An 18,833-nucleotide genomic window follows, 5' to 3' on the forward strand; every position below is an offset into this window, starting at 1 on the left:
CGCCGCTGCTGGCTGGGTCCTCCCCCCATCCTCAAACCAACCAGAAGGAATCGTTGGCCTGCGTGGGCCTTGTCTGGGCGAGCGTAAGTGCCCCTTTCTCCGTCCCTCCGTATGGCCACCGTTCATTCATGCCTCTCCCGCCCCCTCCACTGCAGGTGGCTGGAAAGTAAACCTCCACCCACTGAAGAAGCAGCTGCCCTCCTCCCTAGCGGTGGCGGAGGAGAAGGCCTGCCAGAGTTCTGCGGGCGGAGACAGCCTCCTGGACACCAGCGCCTCCTTGTACCCTGGCGCGCCCTTTGGCTCCCACTGCATGGAGAGTAACAGTGGCGACATGACCGTGATCGAAGAGGTCAGGCTTGAAAACCCGAAGGTGAGGGCTCACATTGGGGATGCCTTTTGTCCAGCAGGGGCCTGTGGCGGGTGGACCTTGGCCTTCGTGGTCCCGTGTTTGAGAATCACAGCAGGGACACCTGCGTGACTCAGTCCATTAAGCGTCCAGCTTTTGGTTTCAGCTCAGGTCATGATGTCATGGTTCATGGGATCGAGCCCCACATCAGCCTCTGTGCCGGCAGTGCAGAGCCTGCTTGGGATTCTCCGTCTCTCTCTGTCTCTCTCTGCCCCTTCCTCATGCTCTCTCTCTCACTCGCTCTCTCTGTTTCTCTCTCAAAAAAAAATAAATAGACATGAAAACAAAGAGTCACAGCAACAACAAAATCAGTAACAGGAAAAGCGCTGCATGCTGAGTGTTCGCTTTGTGCCAGGCGGTGGGCTAGTCCTGCGCAGGAAGTAACACGGTGCTCATTTATACACTGCCTTTTTGCCCAACCAGAAAGCACCCGCACCACTGTTGACACGGTGTTTGAATCTCCAACGACTTGCTTTCTTCACGTAAAACTTATTTTGGAGGGAACGTTCGTTTAGATTAGTGGTTCCCACTCTCGGCGATTTGGGCCCCCGGGGGACGTCTGGCCGTGGCTGGCGGAGACGTATCCTAGAACCTGCAGGAGAGCCCACGAGAGAGAATTGTCCAGCCCCAAATGTCAGCAGTGCCAGTGTTGAGAAGCCCTGCCTTCTTTGAAAGGCCAACGTCCTTTGCCATAAAAGGAAGCTAATTCTAAAATAGATAAAAAGAAAGCCAAAACTGCTTAGCGCGTGCTGGCCAAACACTGTTGTGTGCCAGCGTCAGAGATGCGATAGAACCCAATGCTTTTCATTCACGTAATTAGAGGGATTAGAAAGGCAGTTGACACGGGCCCGCCGTTCTCATGATGCGATTCGGGGCACCTTGCGCCGTCCTTGGTCACTCGAACGTGCCTCAGATGCTGCCAGCGGCACCGCCTGGGCTCTGGGCTTCAGAAGCGCCCTGGCAGAGGATGGGGCCCCCAGCACAGTGCACAGCTGTGACCGGGCGGCCGTAGGGGCTGTTGCTGCTCTGAGACCTCCGGACACCCCTGAGAGAGAAGCGTTGTCTCTGGGCTGGGACGAGACAGTGCAGGCCCCCCGGGATCAAGTGACTTGCACCCGCTCAGTGAATGACACAGTGAGGACTGGAAACCATGTGCGCGGGGCTCCCCCCGTGCTGCTCCCTTCCTGGTGTGGACACCTGTGCTTTGGTACCACCCCCGTGGCAGAAGCGATGGGGCGCAGGGTGCGAACGTTTTCCGTGGGTTGTTCTAGAACCTTTCAGCCCTTTCCGAGGCTCTGGGCGCCATAACTTCTCAAGTCCTGGTTGGGTCTGTGTCGAACTGAAGAAGCTGGGCCTGTCAGCAGGTGGATCCCATCAGGTTCTGGAGGGTCTGTCTGCATTGCTCACACCCTCGCCCCTGCTGTGCCTTCTGATCCGGCTCACGTCTCCGGTAGCGTGCTCCTGCCGGGTCCCAGAATTCCTTCGCTTGCTGCCCAGCTCAGCTCTTTCTCTTTCTCCCAGAAATCTGTTCCCAGAGTAACGGCAGAATGCTGTCCTTTCTACATCCATGCTGAGAAGAGGGCACGAGCGACGTATCTGGAGGGCCATTGGCAAAGCATGTTCTTCACCATGCTCTCCAGCGGCCCCACAGCACGTGGCCAGTTTACTCATAGGTCCCCTCCCCCCACCCCCAAAATGTTTGCTCTGCAGTGCAGGGGAGCACAAAGGTCTTTCTCCCGGGCCCCTTCTTGAATCTTGAGCCCTTTTGAGCCGGTCCCCCTTCAGGAAAGAATCGTTCCTCTCCCGAAGCCCCGGCACTCAGCCAGGAAGTGACCTGGAGCCGGTGCTCCTGACAGCGGGACATTCTCGTTCTCCTGAAGCGTCTCTGCAAGTGAGGAGCGCATCCGGCAAAACAGGCCCCGGGCCACCACGGGGGTTCATTTGTGCTGAGTGATCCGCAAGGAGTATGTTAGAGTCAGGATTTCCTTTCCCTTCAGGGACACTGGGGCTTCACAGATTTGATCCTAGGGCAGATGGCACAAGTTCATGGAAGCTTTGGCAGGAATGGGAGACAGAACACGGATCTGTCTTCTCCCTTCGTCTGTCGTTGGGCACACATCCTGACTTACCTAGGGACAGCCTGGTCCCGGAAGCCTGCCTCTGCTTCCGTCCCATATTCCCAGAGAAACAAGCCCTCTCGACTTTCCTTCTTGAAACGTGGGCATAGGAATTCCCTCGTGAGGCAAAGCGCACCCACAGGAATGGCGTCTGGCCCCCTAACCTTGCCAAACCTGTTGTATGTTTGTCCTCTCGGTCCTCGCTCTAGGAGAGTGGCAGTTCCCAAAAGACGGGGAAGCACGGCCCGGGCCAAGACAAACCCCACGAAACCTACCGGCTGCTCAAACGCAGGAACCTGATCATAGAAGCCGTCACCAACCTACGCTTAATCGAGAGCTTGTTCACGTAAGGAGCTATCTGTCTGTCTGTCTGTCTGTCTTGCACTGACAGTAAATCTCAGGCCAGCTCGTTGTCACAAGCCACAGAAATGACCGAGAGGCATTGGCGTCTTCTGCTCTATAGACTCTCGTGGCATCCCTGTCTGGTAGAAAGGATTCAGCATCTGTTCTAGTGGTTCGGAAAGTGTAGGCATTGCAGAACATCGAGATGCTAGGTGGGGAGGGAGTGACTGAGCTACAAGTGGAAGTTGGGGAGAGTTCCTCTCTCCTTGGAGGAGGGACTGAGATAACAGCATCAGCTTACGAACTTTTCTGAGGTCAGCATGGGGCCTTTTGTTCAAATGCAATCTTACATGGAAGCAAAAACAAAGAGACGCGGGTGGAACCTGTGTGTTTGCGGTGGCTCTGTTCACGGAGAGGCTCTGCGCTCTGGTGGGGTCCTTTAACCCACCATCACCGCTGCCTCCTGGGCGGCATCTTCAGGCTTCTGAGGCACTCGGCGTCAAAGCCACTCGTTCTCTAGGGAATGGGGAGACGGTGTGCAGACACTGTGGCCTCGTCTGTGCAGTGAGGGGGTTGGCTGGGCGTCCGAATGTCCTTCCGGCCCTGCCATTCGATGATCAGTGGGTGAGCTAGAAACATCCCTGTAGTGACTCAGTAAGATGTCTGAGGAGAGGAATCAGAAAGAGCTGCGGACCTGAGAGTGTCGGCGACAGTACATTAGACAATCCTTCGGGCCTTAAATTAACCCAAAGACGGATGAAGACATCTCCGTTGTGGCGCTTAGTGTCCTTGCCGTCATCGTCAGGTTCTGGTGAAAGGCTCAGAATGTGACACTGCTGTGCTTGGCGGCTCGTCTTTAGCTAACTCATTTATCGCTAAAAGAGTTGACTGTAACGTGTCCGGAAGTCAGCCCTTCAATGGCGAAACCCCCCTCTGACTCTCCCGAGTTTCTGCTGGTTACCACTAGGCAGGCTCTCAGCTGCCTGGGTTGAAAGGGGGTTGAAAAAGATCTTCCTCGCTGAGATTAGGAATATTAACTTCTTATTTTGTGACACCCCAGGATTCAGAAAATGATCATGGATCAGGAGAAGCAAGAAGGCGTGTCTACCAAGTGCTGTAAGAAGTCCATCGTCCGCTTGGTGCGGAACCTGTCCGAGGAAGGTCTCTTGAGACTGTACCGGACTACGGTTATTCAGGATGGAATCAAGAAGAAGGTACGCGTGGCTCTCCTGACGCCCACCGCGCCAGCCCCGTGCCGTTGGAAGTTTCCTTGACCGGCTTCTCTTGTGCCCCCGTCAGATTTCACTTATTCCTTTGCTGCCAGTAACTCGGAATTTCTCCCTGTGCCTCCCCATCTGGGTCACAGGGGCCGTGCCGATTTTCTTTGGAGGTTGGCCACTGAAAAGGGGAATAACTTGCTTGGATCTCAGAGCAGCACACTCCGGCCTTAGAGCAGGTGTCCGGCCCACAGCCCAGCCTTGAACGACAGGAAGGCAAGTAGGACTCCCTGGAGCTCGGCAGGGCAGTGCTGGCCGACATCAAGCCACATTTAGCAGGTGGACATTTAGCAGGTGGAAGGTTTAGACAAGGCAGCAAGAACAGTTTCCACCGAGATCCGAGGAGACGTCCCCGAGGAAGCGAGTGCCGGGGCGGTTTGGCAGGGGAGCCATAGATCTTCTGTCTCAGTTTATCTGTTTCTGTAAGATTTAAAGTTTGGGGCCATTCCCATAGCAACCGTAGCTCAGCAGCCCTGCTCATACTCCAAGGCCTCCATTTTTCAGGGGCAGAGTAGTTTGAGATCGCCCTGCTGGGCACGGGACCATAGGGAAGCTGCTGCGGGGACAGTCACTTGCATGCACTTGCCTGACCTTGTCTTCTGGCTACGTTTTAAACCTCTGCCTTAAGAAAGCCGTGCCTTAATGTTTTGTTTCCTTAATAAGCTGGCAAGGTCATCTCTGGCTTTTTTTACTTTATCTTACTTTTTTGAGACGTTCGAGGTTTGAAAAACAGAGCGATGTACGAAGTGACTTAAAGCGTTTCTGCCGTTCCAGGGTGGCAGCTTTCATCAGGTTTTATACCTGCCATCGGGGCCCCTTGGCCTTGCCTCCTCCTGCCCCCCCGCCGGCCTGCCACTCCTTTCCTGGAGCGGGCAGGAGGTCCGTGTGCTGATCTCTGTCATCGGAGCACAAAAGCCCCCACCCCTCAGCAGCAGCACCTGCGATTTCTGTGCTTCGTCACAGAGCAGTTGCTTCAGATGCGGGCATCCTGCTTGGGACAGTGATCGAGGACAAGAACACCCCCCACCCCCCCCACCCCCAGTCTGAGAGTGGAGAGGGGCGGCTCCCACAGGTGCCCACTGTGTCTCCGGCTCCCGTTCGGCCTAGTGTGGCATCCACCAGGCGGTGTGGAGGCAGGGGTGAGGGGTGAGGGCGGGGAAGCACCATCTTGAAAGCGAAGGCGCCGGCACGGGGGCCTCTGCCGCGGGGCACTGCCGGTGCTACCGTGCTGGCGGCCGTTTCCAGCTGGGACGAGCTGCCTCCAGAATAAGCTTAAGTAGCTCAGCAGCTCCTTCTCTGGTTCACCGAGCGCACGCCAGCGGCAGGCTGCCTTCCGATCCCCCGAAGGCACGTTGATCCCCCAACGCACTCACACCCCTCTGCCCCGGGTGGCAGCGTCCACTTCGGCCTTTGCTCCTGCGTCCTGTACTGCCTGCTGGGCCTTCGGGGAGGTGGCTGAGCCATCCGGCTGTGGACAGTGGGGAAATAGGAATGCCTTGTATTTGCACCAGGCTTTTAAGGACACCGAGGTGTTACCTAACCGCCTCTTCTGCGCCCCACAAAATCCCAGAAAAGTTGGCAGGGCGTGGGGGAGGGGCCCCCATTTCACAAACGAGCCTCCCAGTCCCTGTGATCAGCCTCTCTCGGGGCATTCTTGGCCTTCTCGGCGTGAAGCCTGATGGCCAGAGTCCCACGTTTAGAAGACCTTACCTTGCTCTCTCCTGCCAGTGGCAGAGACGGAGGAGAAGCCTGGCTCTCCGGGGCCCCTGGCCCCAGGGCCTGCCATCCTGCCCGGCCAACGCACTCACACCCCTCTGCTCCCCCAGGCCGTTCCCATTTGCCCTCCTAGACAGCACTCAGGAAATGGTAACCGCCCTAGCCGTTCAGCTCCAGTACCTTGGCAGAAGTAAAATAACAAAAGCAGCTCTACACCCTCTGCCAGTCGGTTTCCAAGTGCGCCTGGCAGGAGTCCCACGGTGGCACTCTCGGCGAGGGGAGATTAATGAAAGCTGCTTACCTTTTCCAGATGGGAGGCCTCAGGATTCACGAACAACTGTGGGAAATTCTCAGATAGCTGGAGGGGGGCGTCAGGAGCGGGCCACCAGGTAGCTGCGGAAGCCCCCGGGCCGGGACAGCCCCGCCAGGGGACTGCAGGGCGGGTCCCTCCGGCTCCAGGCCAGAAAGTACTCACCCGAGCAGAGCGGCACGTCACCGATGACAGAGCCTTCTCGCTCGGTCGCTGGAGGAGGGATTTTGGTGCCAGAAATTGTCATGGCAGACCGTTCAGCAACACCTTTTGCTCCGGGCTTACACGTGTCTCTTGGAAGTGTTAGTGAAAGCAGGCACAGCCAGTGTTCCGGCAAGGAACTGAGCCGTAGAGCTCTGTGTCCCTCGGCTCCCCCCCCTGCCCTGTGGGACGCTGCTCCACCCTCTCTGCAGGTGGACCTGGTCGTGCACCCATCCATGGACCAGAATGACCCGCTCGTGAGGAGTGCCATCGAGCAGGTGCGCTTCCGGATCTCCAACTCCAGCATGGCAAACAGGCAAGTCGCAGCGCCCCTCGGGAATTCACAGGGAAGCCGCCTGGGTCTCTGTGGCCTTCCTGGAGCAGCTTTCACGAGCACCCTTTATTCGCACTCGTGTGAGATCAACACACTCACGGGCTTAGGAGCAATTTCTTGAGTTTTCAGAAAAAACAAAGTCCTCATTTCGTTCGTTCGACTCTGCCTCGCGGCATCAACAGAGCACTCCGAACCATAGGCCCTGTGTGTGCGAGGCTCGCTCAGTCCCCTAATGGCTCCAAATGAGTCCAGTGGCCTTTCTGAGGCCTTCTCTAATCTTGTGAAGTGTCTCGTGGACTGAGAAAACTCGGGGATGGGAGAAAATTCTTAGCCGGCTTTAACCTGGAGATGGCTGATGGGCAGGCAAAGGGCTCCGCGTGGATTGCAGACCTTGGCTCACGTACTTTGAACTGGCTGCTGATTGATTTCCCATCAAATCCGTTACCTCTGGCATTTCTGAAAGCGTCAGAGGACCCGCACGTTGGGCCGCCTTTCTCAGAAGGCTGTCCTGGAGGTGGGGGCACACTCTGCAGGTCTCCGCAGCCCTTGTCGTCCCCAAACATCTCGTGACCTGACACATTTTATTCATGCACAGCATCTGCTTGGCTCCTGCGGGCAGCCAAGGTTGAAACTCCAGGGCCAAGTGGCTTCATCTGATCTGCCAGGACAGACCCTGTCCTTTCTCCCAGCTCTTGGTCCTCCCAGCAGGGCATTGATCTTCTATTTGAACTGCAGGGTTAAAGTGGTCCAGCCTCCAGCGCCTCCAGCAGAAGCTGAAGAAGAAAGTCCAGAAAAAGAGGGTCCGAGCGGATCAGGAGACTCTCAGCTGAATACTTCCTCCAAGTCAGAAACTGCACGGGTGAAAAAAACGGATGAGAAAATGGGCATCACCCAGCTGAAAAATTATCACCCTGTTGTAGGTAAAAAGCAGCTTCTCGTCGACGTCTGATGGTGTGTCGGTGGTTGGGGTTGGCTGCATGATGGCGTGTGAGTCACTTGGTGTTCTGCAGTCTAGCACTCGGCTAGAGTCCGAGGAAGCAGGTTTGCATGGCTAGCTGGGTCATGTGGGGCTGGCCACGTGACTTCTGCTGCCGTCAATACCCCCATCTGCAAAATGGGCATGGTCTCTGCCCAGTGGGCCTCACATCTGAGTCTGAGACTCAGATGAAACTGTGCTAGATCCTAGCGAGAGGAGTTAGGCACAAAGATTCATTCTGCTCCGCATCCTTGGGCTGGAATATGAACCACATACACCACAGAAAACCTCCGTCCCTCCCGACCCCATAGACCTTCTGGTAGATCTAGTCACTGATGAGTTTGAACACCGTGTCATTTTCCCAGAGTCCGTTCTCTGACAGGGTTGCCTCCTCCCTCAGCCCCCGTCGAGCCGCCCTAGTGTGAAAGTGTGCGGGCCCAGTGTAGGCGGCCAGGTACGCGTCACTCTTCTCCCGGCTCATGGGGCACGGGCCGTGGCCCAGTGTGGGCGCAGCGCAGCAGACCTGAGATCCCGGGGCAGAAGACAGCGTGTGTGTGTGTGTGACCTCCCTCGGTGCGCCACATCACCGCAGGAGGCCTGCCTTTGCTCTGCGGGTCCCGGGGTGTTCCATGGTTAGCAACCGCAGTCCGTGGGAGCCCAGGGCCGGGGCCAGTGCCGGGGCAGCAGATCGGCCCACGCACTGGCCACACAGAAGGCAGTGAGCATGCTGCTCGAGTGGGCACGGCGGTGGAGGAGGGCCTCTGCCCGCTCGCCCTCGCTCCCTGATCCTGTGGCTCCTTCCTTTCTCTCCTGTTCTCTCTCCTTGGGAAAAGCCAAGGAGTACTTTATTTGTGTCAACAAAGAAACAGGATGCTTTCAAAGAACCCCGATGTGGGGGTGTTTTGCACAGCCCTGTCAAGCCCGGGTCCCCGTGCGGAGGCCTGTCAGGCTCTGTGTGGCGGTATCCTCCTCTGTCACACTCTGGCTTGCTCACTGCCCTCTCCTCCTTCCTTGCTCCCCCCCCCCACTCCTCCGGCCTCTGGCCCTCCACGGTATGTGCCGGGCACACACTTACCTCCGGCACCTTGCGTTTGTCCCAGGGTGCACATCCCCAAGTCCCTGCGTGTCCCCCCCACCACCACCACCTTACTTGCCCTCTAGGTGGAATTCTAGCCCTCCTCCCACGTCCCCACTGGTTCTCTGCACCAGCCGTTTCCATCTGTCGTTGTGACTTTAGGTATCTTGTTAATACCTAAAAAGTATTAGAAAGTAAGTTCTGTGAGAGTCCAAACAGCACTCACTGTGAGTTTGAGTGGACTGAACTGAAGTGAATCTGGGAGTTTTCAAGCATTCCCTCCCCCCACCCCCTCTTGCCTCAGTTCCAGGACTTGGCCGTTCTCTAGGATTTCTGCCCAAAATGCCTCGCCTGCGGGTGGTACACATGTTTCTGTGGTACCTAATCTACGGGCACCCTGCCAGCCATGTGCGGACAAAGCTGGGCCTTGGCAGTGAAAGAAGAATGGGAAAGCAGGAGTCAGGCAGGATGGGAGTCCGGCCCTTCTCCAGAAATTACATGGAGACCTCCTCTGACGCCCTGCCCAAGGACAGCCTAGGGGGAACCTTTCTGGAGACTGAAGTGGAGCCCCCCACGGAGAAAGGTGAGCTGTTGCCCTCTGGAGGGGAGTCCTAATGGTTCCTCATCCTTCTCATCTGAGCTGGCTGAATCCCCACAGCGCCCCATCAAAGTAGAGTCATAATCTAGACTCTGTGAACCCATGGGCCTCCTGCCTGACAAGTAGGGTTTTGCCCGAGTTTGTGGTGAGAGGGAATCCGGACCTACCGGGATGATGTCACCATCATGTCTGGCACCCTGCCTGCAGCACTGACTCTGATTCTCTCCTAGTGTATGTGGATGAAGCCTCATGGATGCGCTATGTCCCTCCCATCCCTGTCCATAAGGACTTTGGCTTCGGCTGGGCTCTCGTCAGTGACATTCTCCTCTGCCTGCCTCTTTCCATCTTCATTCAGATTGTGCAAGTCAGTTATAAGGTACATCATGATGACTCCCAGGGCTATTGTGAGGGATGGTCCCTCAGCCTAGACCAGAGGACCTACACTCACCTGGTCAAGGGACAGTACTTCCAGACTTGTGGTTGTCTGGATGGACGGATGGACGGATGGAAGGAAGGAAGGAAGGATGGATTGGATGGGTGGATGGTTGGGTGGATGGATGAGCGGGTGGAAGGAAGGTAGGAAGGGAGGGAGGCATGAAGGGAAGGGGGATAGATGGAGATGAGATGGATGGATGGAGAGATGGGATGGATGGATGGATAGATGAATGGGTGGGTAGATAGACAGGTAGGTAAGTGATGGAGAATGATTGGATGGATGGACAGCTTGGATGGATGGATGGGTGGGGGGGTAGATAGATAGACAGATAGGATAAACAGGGTGGCTGGATAGACATAGATAAATTATTGGCTGGATAGATGGATGGTTGCTTGGTGTGTCAAAGGAAATACTTGAAAGACTTAAAGTTAGATCAATTAGATATATCGAAAGAGACAAATAATTATGTTGTAGCAATATGCTTCTAGAAATTTGGTAAATACCAGAAAAGGAGACAATAGGTTCAGAGAGACTGCTGCCCAGAAAGGAGTGGTGTGTGTTTTTTCACGGTTCTTGCAATTGACCCTGGCCTTGAGGGTAAGCTGATCTTGAAAATGACCTCTTAGGTAGACAACCTTGAGGAGTTTCTGAACGACCCTCTGAAGAAGCACACGCTGATCCGCTTTCTCCCCAGGCCCATCCGACAGCAGCTTCTGTACAAGAGGTAAGGTCCCTGAAAACGATGCAGGCTGGGTGACAGTCCCAGTGGGCCCCTTGAAGTTAGGGTTCTGAATAATTGTTCCCCAGGAACAGAAAAAGGTTCTGCCCCCCAGCTTGTGAGGACTCAGGGTTTTCATTCATTCAGTGACCCTGTGAGCCTTCTGGATAAAGCACAGAGGCACTCGAAGTGGGGGCTGGAGAATTTTGTCACTTAATTTCAAGATTCTTTTCAAGTAAAATCTGTCGATAAAGACTGCGAGGTTCGGAGTCATTTTTTTTTTCCTTTGGCTAATTTTTCCTTCTCAATCAAAACCCCATGTCGGATCCACGCTCCGTTGCCCTGGTCGGGTGCCGGGAAGGGGCTTCCGGGTCTCTGCACAGGTCAGGCCCCATGAGGCAGAAGAGGGCGCCACGAGCGAGTCCCACGCCTTCGCCCAACGCGGACCCCCTGGCCACGGCCGAGTGCGCTGGCACCGGAACCCGCCGCTCCCCTCTGTTTTCCAGACGCTACATTTTCTCTGTGGTGGAGAACCTTCAGAGGCTGTGCCACATGGGGCTGCTGCAGTTTGGCCCCACGGAAAAGTTTCAGGACAAGGACCAGGTAACGTGTCCTGTGCCCAAACGAAGGGGGTCCTGATGGCCAAGCAGTTTCCAGACAGCTGGCCGGCCGTGGTTCTGAGCTTCCCCCCTCGCCCCGTCCGCGTCTCCCTAGGTGTTCATTTTCTTGAAGAAGAACGCGGTCATCGTTGACACCACCATCTGTGACCCACATTACAACCTGGCCCGCAGCAGCCGGCCCTTCGAAAGGCGTCTTTATGTCCTGAAGTCCATGCAGGATGTGGAGAACTACTGGTTTGACCTGCAGTGCGTCTGCCTCAACACCCCTCTAGGTACCGTCTGTCGTTGCGGGGCTCCCTGTTCTCCCCGCTCTCTGTGCCATCAGTGGGGTTTAGAGCAAGAAGAAACTAGAAGTCGCCGCCGGTTTGCAAACTGTTCTCCAGAGACCTAGAGTGTCCTTGGGGCTCCCTGAGGAAGGAGGGCGATGGGCTTCGAGTAGGGGGGCCCCCAGGCCACTCTGCTTTGTCTTCATTCAGTCGTGCATTCAGTAGGTGTTTGTTGCACACCTGGTGTCTGTCATTCCTGGGCCTGACCCGGACACACGCACCCCTGCCTTCCTGAGTCTTAGTTCTCAACAGAGAAGACACACAGATCCACGTCCCTTGTTGAGACAGATGCTGCGGAGGAAGTATACAGGGGCGTGAGTGGAGGCTGTTTTAATGGGGTGGCATTTGAGCCGAGCTCTGAAGGCTGAGGCGGAGCCCAGAGCCGGGGAAGAGCAGTACAGGCGTGGGAACGTCACGTGCATCACTGGGAGAAGCAAGAGGCTGGTGAGGGCGGGGAGGAGAGTGGCAGCTGCCGTTGGAGAAGCAGGGAGGAGTCAGGACTCTGGGGGCCCTGTAGGACTTGGTACGGGGTTCGGGTTTATTCTAAGAGCAGGAAGAAGCCGCTGGGTAGTTGTAGGCAAGAAGTGACAAGATCTCTGCCATTTTTCTTTTTTCTTTCTTTTTTTTTTTTTTTTAATTTTTTTTTAACGTTTATTTATTTTTGAGACAGAGAGAGACAGAGCATGAACGGGGGAGGGGCAGAGAGAGAGGGAGACACAGAATCGGAAGCAGGCTCCAGGCTCCGAGCCATCAGCCCAGAGCCCGACGCGGGGCTCGAACTCACGGACCGTGAGATCGTGACCTGAGCTGAAGTCGGACGCTTTACCGACTGAGCCACCCAGGCGCCCCTTCCATTTTTCAAAGCTCACCCTGGCTGCTGGGTGGGGAACGAGCGGAGGACCCCAAGAGTAGAAACAGGGCTGTGACTCCTGTCCCAGAGAGATGTCCACTGGTGACAGTGAAGGAGGGGGGCAGCTTGGCAGGTGTTTTGGAGGAAGAACTGAACAGATTTGGCCAGCAGGTCGGATGAGTCGGGTTTGGGGGTCAGGCCTTTGCTTGTGTCTTCTTCCTATCCCTGCCATGTCCCTTGACCTGTGTTCACCTGGCAGTGACCACTCGTGCATCAAGCATCGTCTCTTTGAGGAAGCCTTTTCAGCACCTTTATGCTGTCAGCTGCTCTTTCTGAGGATTCCTTGCGCACAGGAGATTTGGCTTCCATCCCCACGGTGTCTCAAAGTGCCTGGTGCACAGTCGACGTCCCGTGAATGTTGGTTGACTAGATGGAGGCTTTGTGCAAGGCCATAGACCAGTGCTCTTTCCTCCAAGCCAGTTTCCATCTGGTCTCTTCGTGCCACTTCTACTAGGAGGAAGGACTGCCATGTCCGGTCTGAACCTGGGAGGGGAGCCCTCTTCCCTTGCTCCTGTCACAGAGCCGAAAGGTCACCATTGCACGTCACTTCTTGGAAAGCCGGAGGCCCAGGTCTGGATGGGGGCGAGGGGCTACGGGGGAGCCCATGACCCACACTGCTCGCTTGTGTTTGTTAGATTTGTTTACTGTTGGCGGGGTGATGAACCCTTGCAGTGAGAACCTTTAATGTAATGGGTCCAGACAGGTTTTAGAACTCGTGTGTTTCATAGAATCCTCTGGCATTCAGTAAGCTAGGCTTTTACCATTTCAGATTTTTAGAGTGCCCTAATTCCTCTGCATTTTATACCCAGATAAAAATTTGTGAACCGGTATGTTATTTGCACCAGAGTTGTTGAGGCTTGACAACTGGTGAATTTCCATCCCTTTTAGTGTTCATGAGCAGAAATAGGGGAGGCTTAGGGTCCATTAAGCAGGCACCGATTGTCCCTTCATTTAACAAACACTCGAGGAGGGGCGCCTGGGTGGCTCAATCGGTTAAGCGTCCGACTTCAGCTCAGGTCATGATCTCGCGGCTGGTGAGTTCAAGCCCCGCGTCGGGCTCTGTGCTGACAGCTCGGAGCCTTGAGCCTGCTTCGGATTCTGTGTCTCCCTCTCTCTCTGCCCCTCCTCTGCTTCATGCTCTGTCTCTGTCTGAAAAATAAATAAATGTTAAAAAAAAAAAATTAAAAAAAAAAACCACTCAAGGAGGTTCTGCCCCAAGGACTAAGGGGAAAGTACCATATAATAAGACATGAGCATCCTTCAGAGCAAGGGCTCACCAAGCATGGGTATGGGTATCACCAAGCAGATTCACTGGGAGAGACTGTTAAAATGAAGATTACCGGGCCCTGTCCAGAGCTTTGGATTCAGCAGGTGTGGGGATGGCCTAAATCTGCATTTCGAACTCACAGCGAGGTAGCACACAGGAGAAGCATTGCCTTAAGTCCTCCTAGGCTTAACCAGCCATTCACATGTGTGACCTTGAGCTCCCCTGAAGACCTCTCTGAGGTTGACCTCTTCATTTCTAAGCCAGGAACACCACCACCAACAAATTACGGGCTGAAGCAGAGCTTGAACCCCGTGTCTTATGTAAACACCAGCGAGCAGTGTGGGGCATGGGCTCCCCCGCAACCCCCCGCCCCCACCCAGACCAATGTCTCCAGTCGAGCATGTTAGAAGACCATCTTTGGTAGTGTGCACATCACCAGAATCTTCCTTTGCCTTACTCAAGCAACAGTTCATAGCGGTTTATGTTTTCTTGCAAGAAACACAGTTTTCTTTATTGTGCCTTTATAGAACGCTATTGCTCAACTGTGTTAATGCAGCTCTTGGACACTCAGAGAACATCTGGCTGTCCTCCAGACCCCACCTGGCCCAGGGACACTGCACTGAGCTATCTGCCCAGATCCCTGCTGACCCTGACCCCACGGCCCCTGCCAAGTGCATCATTTTTGCTTACCGCCTCCTCCGGGCTGGCACACAGGAGCTCCACAGGCTTTCCCTGAGGAAGGAGGCCCCAGGGCTCCTCTGCTCGCGATCCCCCCACGGCCGTTGGCCTCTCCTGTTGCTGGCTTGCCTTCCCTCCCTCGTGGAGTTCAGCCAGAGTACAAATCCTTTACTCGGGTTCACACCCAAGCGTTTGACCCCCTGACATCTATGATAACGCATTTGTACGAAGAGGGTCTACCAGTTTCAGAGCCTGTCCCGCGGTGGTGAGCGGAGTCACAGGAAGGGAATCTTTCTCTTGCCCGCGGCTGTGAGGCGGCCTGCCGGAGCCACAGCAGGACACGGTCACCAGGGAAGCTTGCGTTTGCTCTCTCAGGTGTGGTGCGCTACCCGCGCATCAGGAAGAACGGCACCCAGGATGAGGGCACTGATGAGGAGGGCAGTCTGCAGAAGGAGCAGGAGAGCGCCATCGACAAACACAATCTGGAGCGCAAGTGTGCCCTGATGGAGTACACCACGTGCGTCCCCACCCCCCCACCCCCCCCCCCCCCCCGCCCCCAAGTGCAGTCCCACAGGCTCCAGCTCCTGGGTATCTGGCCACACAGGTCAGGCCGGGAACGCCCACGTCTCTGGTGCAGAGGCCGCAAATTGGCGGCCACGGGCCCCTCTGGCCCCGGCCAGCCCTTGGCCCACATACTGTTAAAACAGAACAAACTTGGTTGCCACAATTCAGAAGTTGGGAAATTTACGTAAAATTCTGGGGTTGGACAAGCATTTCCCTTCTGTCACGTGTTACCAAGAAGGTAAAAGGTAGTTAGGAAAAATACCTCCACCATGTCGCGGGCTCTCTTTTCAGTTCCCAAGAAGGTCTCTCTTTCCGTTTACTTCCCACCTCTCAGGGGGAGCCGTGAGGTCGTGGATGAAGGCTCGATCCCCGGGGATGGGCTGGGAGCCGCCGGCCTCGATTCTAGTTTCTACGGGCACCTAAAGCGCAACTGGATCTGGACCAGCTACATCATCAACAAGGCCAAGAAGGTGGGCTTCGGGGGGTACGGGGAACACGCATCCCCGGGCCACTCCCCAGCCGCTGCCGCAGTTGCCCACCCTGCCTGCCCTTTCCCGGCTCGCTGTTTCTGATTTGGTAAAACCAAAGTTGACCAGAGGCACAAGTACTTACATCCGTATGTATTGAAGGCACGTCAGGCCCTTTAAATACCTGCCTGGCCAGTGTTGTTGTTTGTTTTGTTTTTTGTTTTTTTCAATGGATTCTAACTGATTCTGTCACACGGACAGGTATTCCTTTTTAAAATTTTTTTTTTTTCAACGTTTATTCATTTTTGGGACAGAGAGAGACAGAGCATGAACGGGGGAGGGGCAGAGAGAGAGGGAGACACAGAATCGGAAACAGGCTCCAGGCTCTGAGCCATCAGCCCAGAGCCTGATGCGGGGCTCGAACTCACGGACCGCGAGATCGTGACCTGGCTGAAGTCGGACGCCTAACCGACTGCGCCACCCAGGCGCCCCCAGGTATTCCTTTTTAAAGAAGGAACAGAAAGTCCATGAGACACAGGTCATACATGAGGGAGCACATGTGCAAGAAGCAAGTGGCTGCCCAGGGAAGCCCAGCCTCAGGGGCAGCCCGACGGCTTCTGGAACGCAGCTGCACAGCCGCTCTCACCTCTCTGGCAGAGACCAGTACACCTCAGTGCATTTGACGCTCTGGGTCCCTGGGGATTCAGGGAAGCCCCTGCTTCTTTCCAGTGATGCGCTTGTCTTTTAGGAGAACACTGCATCTGAAAATGGGCTCATGGTGAGACTCCAGACGTTTCTGTCCAGGCGCCCGTTGCCACTCAGTGCTGGAGGTACGTGAGCTGGGGGTTCACCTTGGAAACAGACACGGGACCAGCCCAGGCCACGTGACTACCTACCACACGTTCCATTCGGCTTCTGGCCTTCGCGGGGCTCATCCTGAAATGCTCACCTCCTGTGCTTATTTCCAGGCAGTGGCAGGTTGAATATCTGGGGGGAAGCCAGAGCAGGATCTGAGCTCTGCACTGACAGGGAAGAGCAGTTCGAGATGGACCGAGAGCCCACACTGGACCGGAACTGGAGAGTGAGGGGTGGGAAAAGCCAGAAGCGGAAACGGCTGAAGAAAGACCCCGGAAAGAAGATCAAGAAAAAGAAAAAAGGTCCCATGATGGTCGCTCGCGTCGGCTAGGCCTTGTCTTTGTACATTCCGGCTCAGAGACGGACTGCAGTCTCACTGCGGCCGGGGCTGAGCTCTGCCCCCAGACCCGGGCTTCTCTTCTCCCTCTGTTTGTAGGGCTGACTGTGCACGGTCGCCGTCTCGTCCTCCACATCGAGCTGGCAGACTGAGAGATCCTCAAGCTTCTTACATGCTTCCTCTGTCTTTGTGTCTTATAGGGTCTTTCAGCTTTGTGACGCCCCTCAGTTCAATTTTCTAACTTCATCTCAACTGAAAAAGCCTTAGCAAAAATCATTAGCAGAAATCCTCATCTCAACCAGCCAAAATCCTATTATTCTTTTGGTTTGGCTTTTGATAATTGCATTATGTTAATCGGGGCAAAGTTCAAAAGTCATGTTGTGTTTTTAACTCAGAGGAAAGGTGGGAGTCGGTGAGGCCAGGCCTGCAGAATCTCTTCCAGTCTCGTGAGCCCCCTGGGTGTGTCTTAGACTGCTGTTTTGGATCCTTCCCCTGGGCAAGTATTATAGCGAAGGACAGCAGGAGGACAGTGAGGAGATGGGTGCCTGTGTTTTCGTTCATTTTTACATCATCTAAGTGGTCTGTGTGTTGTAACAACGATCTGATAGCTATACCGTTTTCCGATGAGAACAGAATGTTTAAATGGGAACCTGTTTTCAGTGGTTTACTTGGCTGCTGTTTATAACAAATAGGCTTGTGTCCATTGGAAAGCCCCGCCCCCCTCCCCCCCCCCCCCCCCCCAACTTCAGCTCAGCCTATCCAGATAGGCATGGGGTCAGTTTGGCTCACAAAGACCTGAATTCATCACAAGGCAAAATCCGGTGGTGGTGTCCCGTGGAATCCCAAATGTTCTCACCCTACTTTTCTTCTGCCTTAATTTGGAAGAAACGTCCTAAACAAACAGTCTCTTGGAATTAGCAGTAGCATATGGTGTTTACCTTGTCAAACTGCCATGAGTCTATCCCGAGGGGAGGAGATGTTGAGAGAACCTGGCGGGTAAGAGCTCACGGTTCAGACCCTCTGTCTGCTACTGACTGGGCTGTGCGACTTTGGGCAAATTGCCGTGTCTCACCGTGTTTCAGAGTCCTCAGCTACAAAATGGGGATTATAACTGCCTCCTTATAGAGTTGATGCAAAGTAGCATTTTGATTATGGGTTGTTAATATGTAAACAGTTTAAACCAGTGCTTGGCATACAGTAAATACTCCATAATGTTGGTGACTGGCACCACACGGGGTATTTTATACCCAGTCTGGTTCAGTCCTCACGGCAGCCCTGAAGGATGCGCCTTGTTGTCCCCATGGTGCCCCGGAGTGTGCCCAGCATCTCAGAGGTCGCCAAGCGGGAGAATGGTGGGGGCCCTGCGCATGCTCCAGCCCTCAAAGTGCCTACCACCGCGGTGGGAGGGATGGGACATGGGCTGCGTTCAGGCTGCCCAGCCTGTCACAATGAAATTTGACCAGAGAGAAAATGACAGAAGCGGTTAAAGTATCTATCTGTCAAGGCCCGAGTCTTTTGCGGTTAGTTTCTATGGTTTCTGACACAATGGGATTCTGGTAGCTGATAGCCTTGGTCAGATCTCACTGGCCGAGTAGGGACCCTTCCCCTCCAGAGTGCCAGCTCCAATCCGGCTGTTAGAAGCTCCCTCTCTTCTCCCCCTGATATTCTTAGAAGAGTCCCCCAAAGAGAAAAACAGGAGGCTGCGTTACCACGATGAGGCCGACCAGAGCGCGCTGCAGAGGATGACCCGGCTGCGCGTCACGTGGTCCATGCAGGAGGACGGGCTGCTCATGCTCTGCCGGATCGCCAGCAACGTCCTCAATGCCAAGGTATTTGGCCCCCGGGCCCCCAGGCCCCTGCCCCTCCCTGGCCTGCCGCCTCGCTTTCCCTCTCCATCGCCAGCAACGTCCTCAATGCCAAGGTGTTTGGCCCCTGGGCCCCCGGGCCCCCAGGCCCCCAGGCCCCTGCCCCTCCCTGGCCTGCCGCCTCACTTTCCCTCTCGTGGGGAGCTCTGTTCCCTATGTGGCCGCACACAGACACTCAAGGCCCCTGGGACGCTCAACTGTTTTGCTTGGCCACCAGGAAAAACGTTTCCCAGAATCCCACAGATGAATATTCCCGGCCTTGCTCATTTCTTTCCAGCCTTCGGCCAACACACATACATCTTTGCCTACCTGCAGGCTAAGCAGCTCAGCGCTGTTCTTAACTCTCTTCACCGGGCACCTAACACTTTCTGCTCCCCTTCTCCCGCCCTCACCTGCCTGGAAAACTCCTATTTTTCTTTCATGACTGCTTATCATCTC

At 55.2% G+C, this 18,833-nt stretch overlaps 1 protein-coding gene across 1 annotated transcript in view; it reads left to right on the forward strand.

The window, feature by feature from the left end:
- Positions 1–18,833, forward strand: part of GTF3C1 (general transcription factor IIIC subunit 1) — a 75,079-nt gene that overhangs the window by 35,587 nt on the left and 20,659 nt on the right. The window contains exons 10-24 of the mRNA XM_045460773.1: positions 156–370; positions 2,733–2,869; positions 3,926–4,079; positions 6,582–6,685; positions 7,439–7,623; positions 9,059–9,337; positions 9,583–9,728; positions 10,415–10,512; positions 11,013–11,109; positions 11,221–11,398; positions 14,683–14,824; positions 15,206–15,341; positions 16,087–16,168; positions 16,307–16,495; positions 18,202–18,359. Coding sequence (XP_045316729.1) covers positions 156–370; positions 2,733–2,869; positions 3,926–4,079; positions 6,582–6,685; positions 7,439–7,623; positions 9,059–9,337; positions 9,583–9,728; positions 10,415–10,512; positions 11,013–11,109; positions 11,221–11,398; positions 14,683–14,824; positions 15,206–15,341; positions 16,087–16,168; positions 16,307–16,495; positions 18,202–18,359 — 2,300 coding nt within the window. The remainder of the gene's footprint in view (positions 1–155; positions 371–2,732; positions 2,870–3,925; positions 4,080–6,581; positions 6,686–7,438; positions 7,624–9,058; positions 9,338–9,582; positions 9,729–10,414; positions 10,513–11,012; positions 11,110–11,220; positions 11,399–14,682; positions 14,825–15,205; positions 15,342–16,086; positions 16,169–16,306; positions 16,496–18,201; positions 18,360–18,833) is intronic.

The sequence above is a fragment of the Leopardus geoffroyi genome, chromosome E3 (assembly GCF_018350155.1).
Source record: "Leopardus geoffroyi isolate Oge1 chromosome E3, O.geoffroyi_Oge1_pat1.0, whole genome shotgun sequence".
Lineage (NCBI taxonomy): Eukaryota > Metazoa > Chordata > Mammalia > Carnivora > Felidae > Leopardus > Leopardus geoffroyi.